Source organism: Drosophila miranda, chromosome XR (assembly GCF_003369915.1).
Source record: "Drosophila miranda strain MSH22 chromosome XR, D.miranda_PacBio2.1, whole genome shotgun sequence".
NCBI classification, from domain to species: domain Eukaryota; kingdom Metazoa; phylum Arthropoda; class Insecta; order Diptera; family Drosophilidae; genus Drosophila; species Drosophila miranda.
The window spans coordinates 26,784,342-26,801,258 of record NC_046674.1 but is presented as its reverse complement, the minus strand read 5'-3'; the positions used below and the strand labels follow the sequence as shown (position 1 = coordinate 26,801,258).

The following is a 16,917-nucleotide window of genomic DNA, read 5'->3' as shown; positions in this document are numbered from 1 at the left end:
GAATGTGGATAGTCGAAGAACCCTCGCTGTAGAACATAGCTTGATCCGATTACCGGGTCTTAGTAGAGTACAGGGTATCACACTGGTCTTTGTTTTGTGCTGTTATTTTTGTTGCTGCTATAATCTAGTATAATTTACTATCGTCTTTCGGTGGGAATGTGCTGGACAAACACTCGAATGGGGGAATGGGGAATTGCAAATGCAAATGAGTGTGTGCGGAATGCAATTTTTACCTCGTTAATATTCGAGTGGAGGTGGAGGAGGTTCGTGGAAGTCCAAACAAATGGACATGGACACACGAACATTTCACAACATCCATTGATTGCAACTGATTTTTAATTTGATTTGGCCTCCAAAAATACACTTCCAGAAACCCCCCCACCCACCTTCAGTGTCCAGTGTCCAGTGTCCAGTGGCGGTGTGGCCTTGCAGGGGAAATCAAGGTCCCTTATAAAGAGCAGCACTTGAAATGCATTCCCTCTTCATTTTCCGTACAGGAAATACCCGATAGATATCTCTTCTTGGAGAAGGGGACCCCCCATCGAAAAACGCAACAAACGCAAATAACAAAAATTATTATGTCACCAAGGTTTTTCTATTTTTGTCACGATTTTTAGCTGTTTGCGTGTAATTAATTTTTACGCTAATTATTTGGAGACGGAACTTGTTTGTTGCGGGGAAGTTTTCCGCCCAGAAATCTCCATAATTTTGGGATGGATAACTTTTGGTTTGGAACCGTTTTAAAGGGAATCCTTGAAGCTTTTTGTGAATTATTCAACAAATTTACGATTCTAACCTTGATTTATCCGAAACGAAACGAAATTAAACGAACCGAACTGAAACCCATTCCATTCCCTGCGAAAGTTTTGAAGTACAGCATTTTCGAGTGGCCTGAAATTGAAAACTCTCAAGAGTTCTCTTTTGCTCTCTCTCTCTCTCGTTGCCTTTTGCCTGAGAAAAAGTTTTACGCGTCGCGAAAACAGCTGATCCACGGGACAAGTGTTTGCTATCCCCTATCCCCTCTCCCTTTTTCTCTATCCTTTTATATATATGTCTCTCCTTCTCTGTATCTATCTCTCTCCGTTTCTGTCTATCTTTGTGTCCTGCTCCCACAGGAAGCACAAATTAAATTTCCACCGACGCGGGGACATTGCAAATTTAATGGCACACAGACACATCCAGACTGAACGAGAAGGAGAGACAGGGAGACAGAGAGACAGAGAGAGAGAGACACATAGAGAAATGGCAAAAGTTTGTTTTTAAACTTCCCTCCCTGTCCCTCTCTATCGCTATCGCTATCCTCTATCTCTATCTCTTTCAATGTCCTCGTCATCCGTTGTCCTGGTAAAAAGTTTGTGCGCCTTTTAGGCTGGCTTACAAAATGGAGCGTAGAGTGAAAGATGAAGCGCAAGAGAACGGGAATGTGGAAAGGAACGGAATGTGTGTGTGTGTGTGCAGAGAATGGGGAAATGAAAGAGAGCGCACAGGAAGAGGGGAGTAGCGGAAGGAAATAGGGAATAGGGAACCGAGAGACGACGACGGCATACTAAATGCGGCTGTCTCGGTCTCCCTCCCCCTCCTGTCATCCCTTTTTCGGCTATAACAAGGCTGTTGCCCCCCCCTCCCCCCTTCCCTGTCAAGGCCCTTAAGGCAGCGCCCTGCAAAAAGGCCAAAACACACACAACGAAAATCGATAGCAAAAAAAGTTGTGCTTTTTTTCTGCATTGCTGCATTTGAAGAGCGGAGGAAGAAGAGGAAGACGAAGAAGGTGGCAGATAGTGGAGAAAAACATGGAAAGTGTCGGTGTGCGAGGGGGAGGGGGAGGGGGAGGAAGGTGTGACCTGCAGGCAGAGAGACAGAGAGATAAAGATGGAGTAATGTAGAGTGGGGTGCCATGGGAGACTCGACTCGACTCTTTTTCTCCTTCTTCTTCTTCTGCTGTTTCTGTTCTCTTTCCTCTTCTACTGCTTCGTCCTCTGCTGTGCTTTCCTCGTTCTTCTTTCGCTGCTGCAGCTTATTGATTCTTCTCTTATTCTCTTCTCCTGTTCTCCTTCTAATGCTAAAGATTTTCCTTGTATTTCTTCTGCGTCTTCTCTTACTCCTCTTTCTGTTTTCTGTTTTCTGTTCCTTTCCTTTCATTTCTTTCTTTGTTTTTTGTTGTTATTGTGAGTTCTCTTCTCTCTTCTTTCTTCTGCTCCGCTGCTGGTTTTTGTCTGTTTGGTTTTCCTTTTATTTCTTCTATGTTTTTATGTATGCCACACGAACAGACGTGGCAGACACAAGGCGTGGCTGCTATGGGGCATGGGGGCGGGCAGAGAGGCGGAGAGAGTGGAGCATGGAACAGAATAGGGAATGGAATGGAATAGGATGATGCTGAACAAACACACATGTGCTGCCAAATACTTGCATACATATATGTAAAGCGCGTGTGTGTGTGTGTGTGTGTGTGTGTACGAGTGTGTGCTGCTGGGCACATAACGGTACATATGGAGGAAGCCAGCCCCGGCCATTGCTTGCTCGAGTGCTCTCGTGCTCATTCTTCCTTCTTTGCTCTTCTATTCTCCCTCGCCCACCCTTCTCTTTGGATAACCTTTAAGTCAGGACTCCTCTCTCTCTCTTCTTCTGCTAAATGTTTTAAACTTGCTTAAACACACACACCCACAGTTACCAGTAACTGCAAAAGTATTCTTCAAGTTTTAATTATTTGCGAGCTTAAAGTTCTCGCAGAAGAGCGAGAGAGAGAGACAGAGACAAAGCCGGTGGGAAAGAGGACGAAGCAGAGTAGAATGGAGGTTTTCAAGATGTTTTTGGAACTCCAAAAGAGTTTCTTTTTATAGCTACAGTAGTCACTCGCTATGGTATTCCTTTGGGATGGGATTATAATCGCACTTTGGCAAGATTTATTCCCCTCTTTCAATGTCCATCCTTATATTACTCTATCCATTGGTATTCTCCTTTCATTTTATTGAGAAATTTAAACTTTCTTTTGCTAATTTGCTAATTTCTTTCTCTCTCTCGTTCCAGGTAAAACATCTACACGAACACGAAGAAGAAGGAGGAGGAAAAATAATTCCCATATGATAAAGGGCATATGGGGAAAAGATGTGATAAGCAAAAGAGAGCTTTAAGAAGCAGTGTGGAGCAAGCAGTAGAATAAGCAGCGCGAAAAGCAGTGGAAGAAGCAGAAGAAAAAAAGTAGAATGAATGAATCACAGAAGACACGGCTTGGGAAATCATTCAAGATGTTTTTGGAACTCCAAAAGAGTTTCTTTTTATAGATACAGTACAGTAGTTACTCCTTATGGTATTCCTTTGGGATGGCAACATTTATTCCCTCTTTCAATTTCCATCCTCATATTCCTCTATCCATTGGTATCCTATCCTTCAATTTTATTGAGAAATTTAAACTCTTTTTTTTGTGCTAATTTATCTCTCTCTCTCTCTCTCTCTCGTTCCAGGTAAAACATCTACACGAACACGAAGAAGAATGCAGAGAAGGAGGAGGAAAAGGAAGAAGCGTTGAAGAAGGCTTTCCTATATGATAAATGGGGAAAAGAAGTGATAAACAAAAGAGAGCTTTAAGAAGCAGTGCGGAGCAAGCAGTAGAATAAGCAGCGCAAGAAGCAGAATGGAAGCAGAAGGAGCAGAAGAGCAAAAGCAAAAGCAAAACCAAAACCAAAAGAAGACTTTTGGAAGAATGTTTTTTGGCCAACTCATTATCCATGACTCAAACGCCGGCTAATGCTTCTGGCCCTGGGCCTGAAGTTGCTTGGTCATTCATGATTGATGATTGGCTCATTTCTATTTTTTGTATTTCCTCTCTGTCTTTCTCGCCGTTTTCGGTGGTTAACCCTAGAAGGTACTCGGACACCACCTTCTGGCATTTCTCAATGCCATGCATTTGATTTTCAATGCCCACTGCTTGAATGGTATCCCACCAGCGGGCTATCCTTTCAGCTGTCCTTCATTGAACCGCTCTAAGCTGTTTAACTCAAATAAAAAATCAATAAACAATTTTGGTTCAGAACTTGATTTTTAGATGCAATTTTGGCGACTGAGATATTTTTGTGACTTCGTTAAAGCACAGATGCGATTGATCAGAGATGTATTCCTAGTAGTTTTGTGCCTTAATTGTCTCCTGTTTTCGGGGAATCCTGAAATGCTTGTGCAAATGAAATCACAGATAATGCAATTGGCATTGAGGTTTGGCAACGTTTTTGCCTTCATATGTAGGGTTAGGGAGAGTCCTCTGTTCCCACCGGGCAAATGGGTGCTCTGCTAGTGAAGTTGGGCAACGTTGCGCGGTCCCCAGTAAACCCACATTTCATCTTAGAGTATAGATCTTGGGCTTATGAATGGTAAGTTGAAAAGTTAAATTTTCAATGAAAACTAATTACAGAGCCATTCGAGGGTTAAAGCACACGCTGGCGGAGTGACAGGGAGAGGGAGAGGGAGAGAGGCAAAGCAGGTAACAAAATATGTTTCTAGTGAAGTTTGGCAACATGTTTCGGCCACACCAAGGACACACAGACATTCAAGGGTTAATGGACACACTGACAAGAGCCCCGAAAGAGGGAGACAGAGTCGTAATGTGCCTAATGTCGTTTCTAAGCTGAGAAGTTTGGCAACGTTGCTGAAGACTGAAGTAATCCTCCCACAGCACACCGCACGCACCACACACCCCCCGCAGTACCATGCACACAGCGGGTATCTTTAATATTTGATGAATTAATAAGTGAGAGCGAGAACGGCTGACGACTGTCTGTGTGCGTGCGTGTATAATGCGTACATGACGTCGCACTCTGCAAACGGCGACGGCGACGGCGACGCCGACGCTGACGCTGACGCATGCTGCATGAGGTCGAGACGCTGCGGCGACGACGACGACGACGACGACGACGACGGTGTACGGGTCAAACCCGTCGCACGTTAATCACGCTCTCGCTTCAAACGCGTCGTTGCAACGGGCTTCCCCCTCCCAGGGACTGGCTTTAAAACAAAACAAACAGCAACAATGCAAGGCAAAAATTTAAATAATGACGAAAATTGACTGGGAACAACGAACGCTGCTGCCTGCGTCGCTGCCGACGCGCGCAGCGCTCGAACATGCTCGACTGCCAGCATGTGTGCGCCGCAGCATGTCGGAGCAGTCAGCTAGCGGCTCGAAGCAGACATGTTCGAAGCACGAAAACGACAGGGACAGGGACAGCAATGACGCACCTCTCGCTCGCACACAGCTGCAGCGTGTGTGACGCCGGCCGGGATTTGTGTCCCCAATAAGTGCCGTTCCATTAACGCGCGCGCTAATGCGGCGCTTCACTCAATTTAACCGTTGGAACTGAGAGCGGGCCGGGTTTTCCAAGGGGAAGCGAAGATGCATGCTTGATTCCATAATACGATCATCCTATTATCTTAGATTGCCCCCAGAAACGGGGTCAAGCCTTAGTTTAGGTTAAATTTTGCTTGGTTTCTCTGCGTCTGAGATCAGAATTTGCTTGCGATCGGGATCGGGTTGGATTGGAGGCTTAGTGGGGCTTCAGCTTGACCAGGGTTGCCACTAGCACATACATCATCACCGCCATGTTACAACGTTCACACGTGATCTGCAATTTGACATTCCCTGGAAAGGAAAACACAGCTGACTTTCAGTGTTAAAGCACCTGCTTTCAATGGCAATGAACTTTTAATTCGTTGCGTTATTCGCTTGGATCTTTGAGACTGTAAGAGCTATCGCGGGCGGAAGCTAGTTCCTGCATTGTCCTAAGAAAACGGAACGCTTTCCGTGGCCAAATGCGGTGGTTTCTTTTTGGCATATCCTTTTGGGTGTTCTTGGCGCAGAACCCACTGCTTTGACTGCTGTTTGGTCTCTGGTGTGTTGGGATCCGCAGATCCTATTGATATGCCTATGGCTTCCACAATCTCGGCATTCCTTCTTTTACCATCGAAATTGATGGTGGAGATGGTTTTTCCGAGAGGATTCCCTCCCTTTGTGGGTGAAATGTGTACAAGCATAAATTTAATAATCTGTTGTTTTTTTCCTCTTCTTTCGCCCCCACTGGTCGTACAGGGCCTTGGAGCAGTCGCAGCAGTATGCCAAGAGTCTGGGACACCTGCAGCAACAGTCGCACCACGCCCCCCAGCAGCAACAGCAGCAGCAGCCACCCACATCCCAGCAGCAGCAGCAGATGCACCACCATCAGCAGCAGCAGCAGCAACAACAGCAGCAGCAGCAGCAGCAGCAGCATCACCACCAGCAGCAGCAGCAGCAGTCCTCGCGTACTGCGGCCAGTCCACTGTCGCCGCCCCGTTCGGGTCCGCCCAGTGGGAACAGCAGTGCGGCAGCGGCGGCCGTCAACAATTACACGAAATTTGGCGAGGCGCCGCCCCCGCCCCAGCATCGGTTCATTCCGCAGCCGGCGTTCAGCATCGCCCCGGCGCCCACCTACCGCGAGAATCCCTACACATGCCTCACCCAAATGCAGCAGGCTGCCATGCCGCAGTACCAGCGGCCGGCACGGACGGCGGTGGCGGCAGTGGCTTCCGGCGCTGGCTGCAAGCCGGGTCAGGGTCCAGGTCCAGGACAGGGCTCGAGCAGCGGCTCCAATCCCGGCGGCGGTGGCGGTGGCGGAGTGGTCCAGGTGCCGTCCGGCGGGGTGCTGGTCATGGAGGCCATGTCCCACTATCCCAATCAGCCAGGATCCTCCGTTGGCAGCCAACAGCAGCAACAGCAGCAGCAAGGAGGCAGCGGAGGCCCCGGAGCGGGCGCAGGCGGGGCTGGGAGCGGCGGAGGCAGCATAATGGTGGGAAATCTAGGGCGCATCCTCCTGCCCCACTCTGTGCAGTACACCACCGAATACCTAACCAATGCCACAGCAGCGGCCGGGGCAGCGGTACAGGTGAACCAGCGTCAGCAGCACCAGCAGCAGCAGCAGCAGCAGCCGGAACCCTTTGGGGCAGGAGGCGGAGTTGGCAGCCAACAGCCGTACAAGAAGCAGCGACTGAGCGATGGCAATCCCAGTGGGCTGAACCACCTGCCACCACATCAGCAGCAGCATCAACAGCAGCACCACCAGCAGCAGCAGCAACACCACCAGGCACAGCAGCAGCACCACCACCAGCAGCAGCAGCAACAACAGCAACAGCAACAGCAACAGCACCACCACCAGCAACAGCAGCACCAGCAACAGCGTTCCTCGCCAGCGCAGATGCAGGCGCAGATGAACAGCAGCCAGCGGCAGAGCAACCACGAGCTCCACCGTCAAATGGCAGCAGGAGCAGGAGGCAGCGCAGGTGGAGCAGCAGGCGCCGTGATGTCCGGGGGGCCGATGGGCATGCAGCTTAAGGTGGAGACGATACCGCCGCAGATGTCCTCGGCGGCGCCGCACACGCCACGTGTACCGCCCTCGTCCAGCACCACCACGATGGCCACGGGAATGCAGGGCATGGGCATGAGCACGGTGACGGTCTCCACAGCAATGCCGGGCAGCAGCATGAGCAGCAGCATCAGCACCAGCATCAGCAGTGGTAGCAGTAGCCATGCCACAGCAGGAGCCGCAGGACCGTCCACCTCTGCAGCGGCAGCAGCAGCAGCCGCTGCCAGCAGTACTGAGGCCTACCATCCACAGGTGAGTGAGAGGGAGAGAGAGAGAGAGATTCCCCTCCAGGATACTCAGGACTTATTCCCTTTCTTCCAGGTGGAGGCCATTTCTCCCACGCTGCCCAGCGACAATGCCATCGACGAACGTGGCCGGATCACCGCCAAGGAGGACCTCCTCATGCAGATCCAGAAGGTGGACAACGAGATCAAGTCCGCGGAGACCGGCATGGAGGCGCTGCGGAAGAAGGAGAAGACCCTCATGGAGTGGGCGGCCCATTCCAAGCAGAAGAAGGCGCGATCGCCGCCGCCGCCTGCCGATGCGGCCAGCACTAGTGCTGCTGCTGGAGAAACCACAGCTGCCAACAACAACAACAACAGCAGCAACAAGGACAACAACAACAAGGACAAGGACGATGGGGGCGTTGTGGAGGCGGAGGTGGTGGATCTGTCGATGCGCAGCCAAATGCTGGCCGAGAAGATCTATGCGGCGAACCGAGCGATGGCCCAAGATCGACATTCCATGGTGCAGCGGGCCGCCGGATTCTCTTTCGCTCTCGATGCAAGAGAGGCGGATGCGGAGAGCGGGGAGCAGCAACAGCACCGGCAGCAGCAGCAGCAGCAGCAGCACCAGCCGTATATGCCGCTCTACAATCAACCGCTGGACGTGGAGGCGCTGGCGCTGCTGATAAAGCAGCACCACAGCCACGTGAAGGGGCCCCTCCTGCAGCACATACGAAAGCTAAAGGCCGAACGATGCCAGCACCAGCAGACGCTGGTCGATAAGTACGCCAAGGATCAGGCCGACTGGCAGCGGCGGTGCGAGCGGGCGGAGGCGAGTGCCAAGCGGAAGGCGCGCGAGGCCAAGAACCGCGAGTTCTTCGAGAAGGTGTTCACGGAGCTGCGGAAGCAGCGGGAGGACAAGGAGCGCTTCAACCGCGTCGGGTCGCGCATCAAGTCAGAGGCGGATCTCGAGGAGATCATGGACGGGCTGCAGGAGCAGGCCCTCGAGGACAAGAAGATGCGCTCCTACGCGGTCATCCCGCCCCTCATGCACGACGCCCGCCAGCGCCACTGCGCGTACCACAACGAGAACGGCCTCATCGAGGACATGTCCACCGTCTACAAGCAGCACAATGCCGTCAATCTGTGGACCGCCGGCGAAAAGGAAACCTTCAAGGAGAAGTATCTGCAGCACCCCAAGAACTTCGGGGTGATCGCCGCCAGCCTCGACCGCAAGTCCCCGCAGGACTGCGTCCGCTACTACTACCTCAGCAAGAAGCAGGAGAACTACAAGCAGCTCCTCCGCAAGTCCCGCCAGCGCACGCGCAGCTCCCGCAACCCGGCCAAGGCCCAGGCCGCCCAGCCCCAGTGCATCATCGACTCGCTTACGACGGGCGTCACCACACGCCTGCAGCGCGAGCAGCAGCAGAAGTCCGGCGGCCGTTCCTCGGCCATTGCGGAGCGCGAGCGCGCCGAACGGGCCGCCGAGCGGGAGCGGGTCGCCGAGAAGGCTGCCGCCGATGCCGCCAAGGCGGCCGAAAGTGCCGCAGAGAAGGCCAGCGCCGTCACCAAGGCGGTCGAGGCCATTGTCGTCAGCGAGAAGGTGGCCAAGGCAGCCGCTGCTGCTGCCGCCGCCGCCGCTGCTGCCGTTACGGCGATGCCTTCAACATCAGCGGCAGCAGCAGCAGCATTGGCAGCAGCCGAAAAGGCGGACTTGGCGGCCAAGGCCACCAGCACCAGCAGCGAGAAGAATGCCGCCAAAGCAGCAGCAGCAGCCACCGCATCAGAGATCTCATCGGGCAGCAGCACCACCACCAGCACGAGCACGGGCACGAGCAGCAGCAACAGCACCAGCAACAGCAGCAGCAGTGAGGCCAAAGCCAAAGCAGCCACAGAGGGTGCCCCAGCGTCAACAGCAGCAGCAACAGCAGCAGCAGCTGCAGAAGCAGCATCTTCATCTTCAGCCACCTCCTCCGCATCATCATCTTCATCAGCGTCAGCCGCAGTCGCAGCCGCAGCCTCAGCGAAGCCAGCAAAAGGAGCCACGTCAGGGGCCACTCCTGGAGCTATGGAAACAGTCCCTGCGACCACATCCACGAGCACAGCCAAGGGCAAGGCGGAGACAGCAGCAGCGTCGGTGGCAGCCGCCTCGTCCAAGGCGAAGGCGGAGGCGGGCACTGGCGCTGGCGCTGGAGGAGCCGCCTCTGACCTGCAGGCCAAGGGAAGCCAGAAGGCGGCCAAGACTGAGGTCTACAATGGTGGGTATTACAGATTATCGATTGATCGATTGATCGATTGTCACAGCCCTATCGAATAAATATAATAAAGAGTATTATGGATTTTAAGGGATACTGAAAGATCTTAAATTTTAGTCGATCAGGAATTATATATCGATTGCGTTTGCGATTGGTTCGAGATCTTGAGATGTGATTGCTGTGCCTTTAGAGGCTACAAGCGATCAAATAATCGATAGATTCATTTTCAATCGGAAACACTGAAATAATTCCATGTAAAAGCTCTTTATTATGGAGATTCGTATGGCTAGTCCATCGTTTTAAATCGATATATCGTTGAATGTAATCGATCATTAATCCCTTTCCTTTTCCATTCCATGGCATCATCAGCAACCGGAGAACGCGCCAACAATCCAGCAACAGCAGCCTCAGCAGGAGCCACAGGAGCCACAACAGCTGCTGCTGCACCGCCAGTGGGCGTGACATTGAATGGCTTTAAGCCCGGCTACCAGAGCGTAGTGATGGCCAACGTGAAGGCCTCCTCCGCCGGCGGCAGCAGCAGCAGCGAAGAAGCGGCAGCTGGAGGAGGATCCGGAACTGGATCTGGCGCCGGTGTTCCTGGCGTCGCTGGCGTAGCGGCGACGAATGCAACGGGCGGCGATAAAATCGGCGTCAAGCAAACGCCAGCATCGACTGCGGCCAGCGGAAGTTTTGCCCTGCCCCCCAGCTCGACGGCCTCGACGGAGCAGCACACGGGAGTGGGAGCGGGCGTGGGCGTGGGCGTGGGTGTAGGAGTGCCCACATTGACAACGGCCACCACGGCGGGCAACTATCTTGGCCAGAAGCTGAAGGCAGCTCAGGTGGAGGGCCTGGGTGCCGGCAACGATCTGCTCTCCGATGTCAGGTGAGTCTAACGAAGCGAGTGTAGAGTGTAGTTAGGAAACTGAAGCCTAATCCCAATGAATTTTTAGTGATTCCAAGAGAAAGCGCTACAGCGAGATGACAGCCAACGAAGTCCATCATCACCACAGCAACAGCAACAGCAACAGCAATAGCAATAGCAACAGCATTAAGGCCAATGCCAATGCCAATGCCAATGCCAATGCGAATGCCAAGGACATCAACAAGATCCCATCCTCATCATCCGCGGCGGCTGGATCGGTGGCAGCAACTGCTGGATCCATGGTCAATTCATCAACGGCCGCCTCGACTGCCGGCCTGCTGATCTCCGCCGTCGACTGCATTATGTCCACTTCAGCGTCGAGCGGTGCCCTTACCACGTCGGCCACATCGTCCACATCCGCAACCACATCGATGGCCATGCAGATGGCATCCGCCGACGGCAGTGGCAGTGGGATCGCATCCAACAACTTGGATGGCCTAGCACTGGACGGCAAAGGTAAGTGCGAAAGCGAAATATCTCGATATTCTGTCTGTTTGAAGGAGTTTTTTGATCCCATCGCCCAGGGATGCGCTCTAGTACAGACATGAGGGGGTTTTCTGTCAGTGCACAGCTTTGAGCTTTCAAAACCATGAAAACGGTGAACATTTCAAGCTTTAAGGATTCTTATAGCAGTTTACTTCTTTTGAGAATTTACAAAGTTCGATGGTCCGATGTCTCTGAGCTTTGAAAGGAAGCGGTGTGAAGCTTTTTAGAAGTTCTGTAAACTTTAAAGCTCTCTTTAAATATTCTGCCCTGTCCTTGATCCCTGTTTTTCACCCTCAATAGAGCAGAGCGCTTTCATGGCGAAAGCTTGGCAAAGCTTCGTCTTTCTCCCATTTGAGTGGAGCTTTCATCCCTCTCGCGCGTGTTCGAAGCGAGTGTCCGTTATGGGCCCTGGTCCTTGGTTTGCTCTTGCATCAAAAATGCATTTTCTGTCATTGACAACTGCAATGCGTCGTATCCTTTTGTCCTGTTTAATCAAAAGCCTCCCTCCCACCTCCCCCCTCGGCCCATCAGCGCTCTCTCTGCTTCGACCCAATCAAATTTGTCGTGTCTCTCCGTGTCTCAGTCTCAGTCTCAGTCCTGTCTCTGTCTCCATTTCTGTTTGCGTTGTCGATAAATATTTTATCAAAAAGCAAAAAAAAAAAAAAGAAAAAAGAGAACCTTGGCTCGGAATTGCCTCAAGTTCCAGGTCCAGGGGCAGGTCCAGGTCCTGGTCCAAAGAGTTAACACAGAAGCAGAAGCAGGAGTAGCAGGAGGGATGAAAAATGAGGATGAGATGGTTGTCTCTCACATTTTTGGTCGCTTGCGGTTTTGTTTGCACCACCCACCGGGCCACCCACTGTGCCACCATCTTCATCATCATCTTTGCGGCCTTGTTGGCTGTCGTCATCTCCCTGGCGAGTTAATTAAACTCAATTAAATTATATTTTTTTCCCGTAAACGTCTTTTTTATTATGCAAGTGATTTAATTTAATTATTAAATTGCGGCAAGGATTGTTTGCTCAGCCCATCTGCCACCCACCGACCCCACTGCCAATCCCCCCCTCCACAGCTGCCATACATTTACCAATCGTGGAGAGCGAGGGCCCTGTCTGCGGAGGGGGGTGAGTGGCTAAGTGGATCACAGGGGTGGCCAAAACTGTGGAAATATGGCTATCGAATGCGATAATCCCTATATATCTAAACGATATCCCCAATCATAACCCAATGATCAATCGATAGCGACTATCAACCTTCAAGTCGATAAAACGATTACCGATTATACAATATATATATACAACAATCGTTTTGGATTAAGTATCACGCTTCTGATCTTTGCTGATCAATCGATTATTCAGAACGTTTCAGGGCTTGAAGCTCGACTTCAACGATAACGATTAATAAACTACATATGTACGAATATATATAGGCACACATTTACTGCAGCTCTTCGCTAACCTCTTCTGCCACGCCATATCGCACAGCTATTTCTATCGATAACAATCGATTTTGATTAACGCTTTTTGATCTATATCATCCCCATACCGATTAAAAATTGCAATCGATATCATTCGATTTTGACTAATGTTGTAAGTTTTACACTCGGACTTTCTTCAATGATTGTCGGATCCCATCGTCGACAGATTGGTTTTTAGACAGCATGTACTCTTCTGACTCTGGGATCTATCGATTGCTTCATGTGGAATCATCGATTGACGGTTAATAACGCATATCTCTCTCTCTCTCGTAATTGCTGTTCTCCTCTGTTGTTCCTCTGTTCGGATGATATTGGTAGTATTTTGCTTTTATTGAATTGAAATTCTAGGGCGACAAACAAAAAAAAACATTCAGCGATTGTGTGTGTGTATCTGTGTACAGTTGTATGTGTATGTGTTTGTGTATGTCAGTGTTATAGGGTAGGTGTAGGTGTATTCGTAAATTCGTAGATTTCGTTGCTTTTGATTTGTTTTGGTTAGTTCCACAAGATTCGCTGCATGCCTTACGGCTTCTGCTGATCCTCTGAAGGTTCCTTCGCTGCTGCGACCGTCGTCTCTCTTTTAGAAAAAGTGCCGGTGCCAGTGGCAGTGCCTGCTCCTGCGGCGGCTCCACTTGAAGAGCTGCTAGTGTTGCTGGTGGCTGCCGCTGCCGCCGCCGCCTCGATCTCATCGGCATGGCACATCTTGCGATGCTTGTGGACAAAGTAGTAGCTGGGGAACTTGCTGCCGCATGTCTTGCAGGGATAGTACTGGACATTCATGTCCAAGGGACGCACCTCGCGCCGCATTAGAGCGCTTGTTGTGGCCGTGGATGTGACAGCTGCTGCTGTTGCCGTGGCTGCTGCCGTTGCTGTGGCCTCCTGCGACTGACTGTTGTCCTGTCCAGTGTTGCTGGATTCCATGGCCACCATTCCATGGTCTCCGCTGGCCACCAGCTTCTTCTCGGCACTGGCCAGGCTCAGAGGATTCAGGTGCCGCTTGGCGTGCTTTTGGTAGCAGTACTGCGACTTGAACGTGTGCTTGCAGTACACGCACACATACAGCTCCTGGCTGGGGGCTACAGCTCCTCCGATGCTGCTGCTGCTGCTGGCGGTCGTTGCAGAGGAGGAGGCTCCTGCACTCGCCTGCTTTCGGCTGTTGGCTGGTGCTGCTCCCGATCCTCCTGTGGCATCGCCACTGTTCTCGCTTTCCTCCTGGTGCTGCTGCTGGTGCTGCTGCTGCTGGTGGAACTGCTGTCGCTGCTGGCTGCTAATGGCTCTGGCCATCTGCTGGTGAAACGAGTAGCTGACGCTCTGCTGGGTCCGCTGCTGCTCGCATTGCTCCGATCCGGAGCCGTCCAGGGCCTCCGGCTTGTGGCCGTAGGCGGTGTTCAGGATGCGACGGAAGCGCACGGGTCCGTCGCAGCTGGCAACGTCGATGATGAACTTGGAGGGCATCGCCGCCGTGGCCGTCTCCAATTGGGCGGCCGGCACCGGGGCCTTGGCCACCTGGAGTCCGCTCGCATTGGTTCTCCTCCCTGGCTTCCCAGAGCGTGTGGAGCGGGATCCCCTTTGCACGACTGCTGCTGGGGGCTCTTTCTTGGTCCTGGTCGGTGCCTGCGGCTTGGGAGTCGGTGTGAGTGTGGGTGTGGGTGTGGGGGAGGGCGGTTTTGCGTCCAGGCGCTCGATGTTAAGGCTGCCCGCACTGCTGCTGGCCAGTGAACTGACGACCGAGACATTGCAGTCCTCGGCCTCCATGTCTTCGATTTCGTTTTCGTTTTCGTTGTCGGTGACAGTGTTGCTGTCGATGAATACCTCGACATCCTCCTCCTCGTCCTCATCCAAGGCCACGTCCAGTCCGGGATACTCCGGCTCTACTTGCAGCAGGGAAGCGGCACCCGCATAGGCGGGCAGGACGGGAGGAGGATGCGGCGGTGGCGCTGTTGGGGGCGGAGGAGGAGCCAGTGGCAGGGGCACTGGCATGAAGCCGAAGTTCGGGAGCGTGGCCTTGCTCGGAATGGGCCGGATGATCTTGGCGCTGACTGGCGCCGTCGGACATAGCTGTGGGGGGGGATTGCTGCCACTGCCATTCAGATAGCCCTCGGTCTGGGCCCGGGCCAGAAAGGATCTACAAAAAAATAGAACAGAGTCCCAAATTGAGCCTAAGAAAAGGGGGAGTACGGTACGGAAGGGTGGAATGCTGGAAGGGAGGTGGCAACCCACCGGCAGATCTCCAGAGCTCGGGGCATGTGCAGCACGTGCGTGGCCAGCAGCACAGCAAAGATGTTGTCCACATTCAAGTCTAGGTAGCCCGTGTACATGTACGTGAGGAGCGGGGCAAACTGATCCGCCGTCACGTTGCCCAAGTAAAGCATTAGCTCTCCTCCCGCTGCTCCTTGGGCGCCTGTGGCTCCTGTGCTGCTGTTGGAGCCCGCTCCTGAGGCGGCGGCACTCTCATCCATACGGATGGCCGAGCGAAGGTATCCACTGTGCATGCCCAGGACCAGAGCGTGGGCCACAAAGCGCACGTTGCTCGGCGCGGGGCCCACCTCCAGGATGACATCCGGCGGAGTGCTCATAATGCCCCCACCGCTGCCGACTCCGACGGACAGTGGTGCTGCGGCGGCAGCCAACGGTGGCGCAGTGAGGCCGATGCCCCGAGGCGCTGTGCCACTGCTTCCCGTTAACCAATTCGTAAACATGTTACGACAACAACAAAAATCAACAAATGCACTCAACAAAAATAGATCCCAATTGCCCCAGAATATCCTCCCAGACGAAGGATAACAACGCAAGATGATGGGGCTTGTGGAAGAAGCAACAAGCAGCCGCAGCAGCCAGCGAGAGCATCAAAAGAGCGACAAACGACGACGACACCCGGCGACGACCCGTCAAGTGTGCAACCCGGTCAGGACTGATGTCGCCTCGCGGCATGTCTCGGTTATTTATAGCCAGGACGTGCAGTCTCGGGGTCGGTCGGGGATGCTACAGCGATGCTTTCGGCTGCTTGGACTTCGGTTTCGGCTTTGCTTTGGTTTGGTTTGGACGTCGGCTTTGGCTTCGTTTTCTGCGGTTGCTAGCAGCGCAGCAGCCAGTAGGCAGCCCCCTGTTTGTTGTTGTTGGTCTGTTTAATTGGTTTGTGTTTGTGTGCGTGGGATTTTGATTCGGTTTTGTCTGTGTGTGGCAGTGTGGAATTTTTAGCAAATTAACAAATATTTAAGATAACTGCCGTCACCAGCCACCAGCCAACACCGCACCCCGCACTCCACACACACCCACAGCTCTCGGCAGCTTAGGATAGGCGAACGTCAAAAAGTGTTGCCTGCATTTGGGGGCTGCCGAGGGAGTGGAAAGCCATTGCCTGCTTTTGTGCGGAAGCCACTCGGAAATACGTTGCCTACATTTGAGGGCACACTCCGTTGGCATTTTGCGCGCGGTTCTTTTGAACGGGAAGAGCGGAAAGAGTTTCTCCCCCCTTCTCCCTGTCGTGCATCGTCTTGCATGTGTCATTTGAGCGCTTAACAACTCTTTACATTTGTCCTTCACTCTCTCTTCCTCTGTCAGTCTATTCCGTTGTGTGTGTGTGTGTGTGTCTGTTGTGCCGAAAATTTGTTGCCTCTCAATCGACTTAATTGATTTGTGGGCATAACCAATACATATTTACATGCGATGCATGTGCCTGCGCGCGTGTGTGTGTGTCTGTATGTTCTCTTGTTGATTTACCGCTTACTCGTGTTTGGCTGTTTGTGTGTGTGTGTGTACTTTGGGGGCTACCTTATCTATGGTCTGTCTGTGTGTGTGTGTGTGCTGTTCTCCCATTCGTATTCTCAATCAGCTATTAGCGTTTACCCTGGACATACCCTGGAGAATGCAAGGACTGCGGGGTTTCCCTCAGTCCCTGGATCCCTCGATCCCTATACAGCTCTCAATCGGACCTCCTTTCCTTTGCAGGGTAGCACTGGCTTCGTGGCCCGCGCACCTTGCCGCCTCTACACTATTTCTCTAAGATTTCAATCAGCATACAAATTCGATACAACTTTTCTTCCTTTTTTCCGTTTCTATGTGTGTGCTTGTGGCTTATTTGGCCATTTGGTTGGCTTTTAATTACCGCTACAGCGAATCGGTTTATTTGTACAACCTCAGCCCCCAAATCAAGGGGGCGGTGGGATAGGGAGAGGGAGAGGTA

General features: G+C 52.3%; 2 protein-coding genes across 2 annotated transcripts in view; one reads left to right on the top strand and one right to left on the bottom strand.

The window, feature by feature from the left end:
• Nucleotides 1-16,917, top strand: part of LOC108165262 — a 61,480-nt gene that overhangs the window by 22,555 nt on the left and 22,008 nt on the right. The window contains exons 3-6 of the mRNA XM_033387503.1: nucleotides 6,059-7,625; nucleotides 7,695-9,855; nucleotides 10,222-10,735; nucleotides 10,803-11,230. Of these exons, the coding sequence (XP_033243394.1) occupies nucleotides 6,059-7,625; nucleotides 7,695-9,855; nucleotides 10,222-10,735; nucleotides 10,803-11,230 (4,670 nt within the window). The remainder of the gene's footprint in view (nucleotides 1-6,058; nucleotides 7,626-7,694; nucleotides 9,856-10,221; nucleotides 10,736-10,802; nucleotides 11,231-16,917) is intronic.
• On the bottom strand, nucleotides 12,217-15,635 carry LOC108165466 (telomere zinc finger-associated protein). The gene is made up of 2 exons (XM_017301514.2): nucleotides 14,955-15,635; nucleotides 12,217-14,859 (listed from the first exon to the last, which is right to left on the bottom strand). Exons 1-2 carry the CDS (start codon nucleotides 15,431-15,433, stop codon nucleotides 13,257-13,259), a joined length of 2,082 nt encoding a protein of 693 aa, XP_017157003.1. The 5' UTR covers nucleotides 15,434-15,635; the 3' UTR covers nucleotides 12,217-13,256.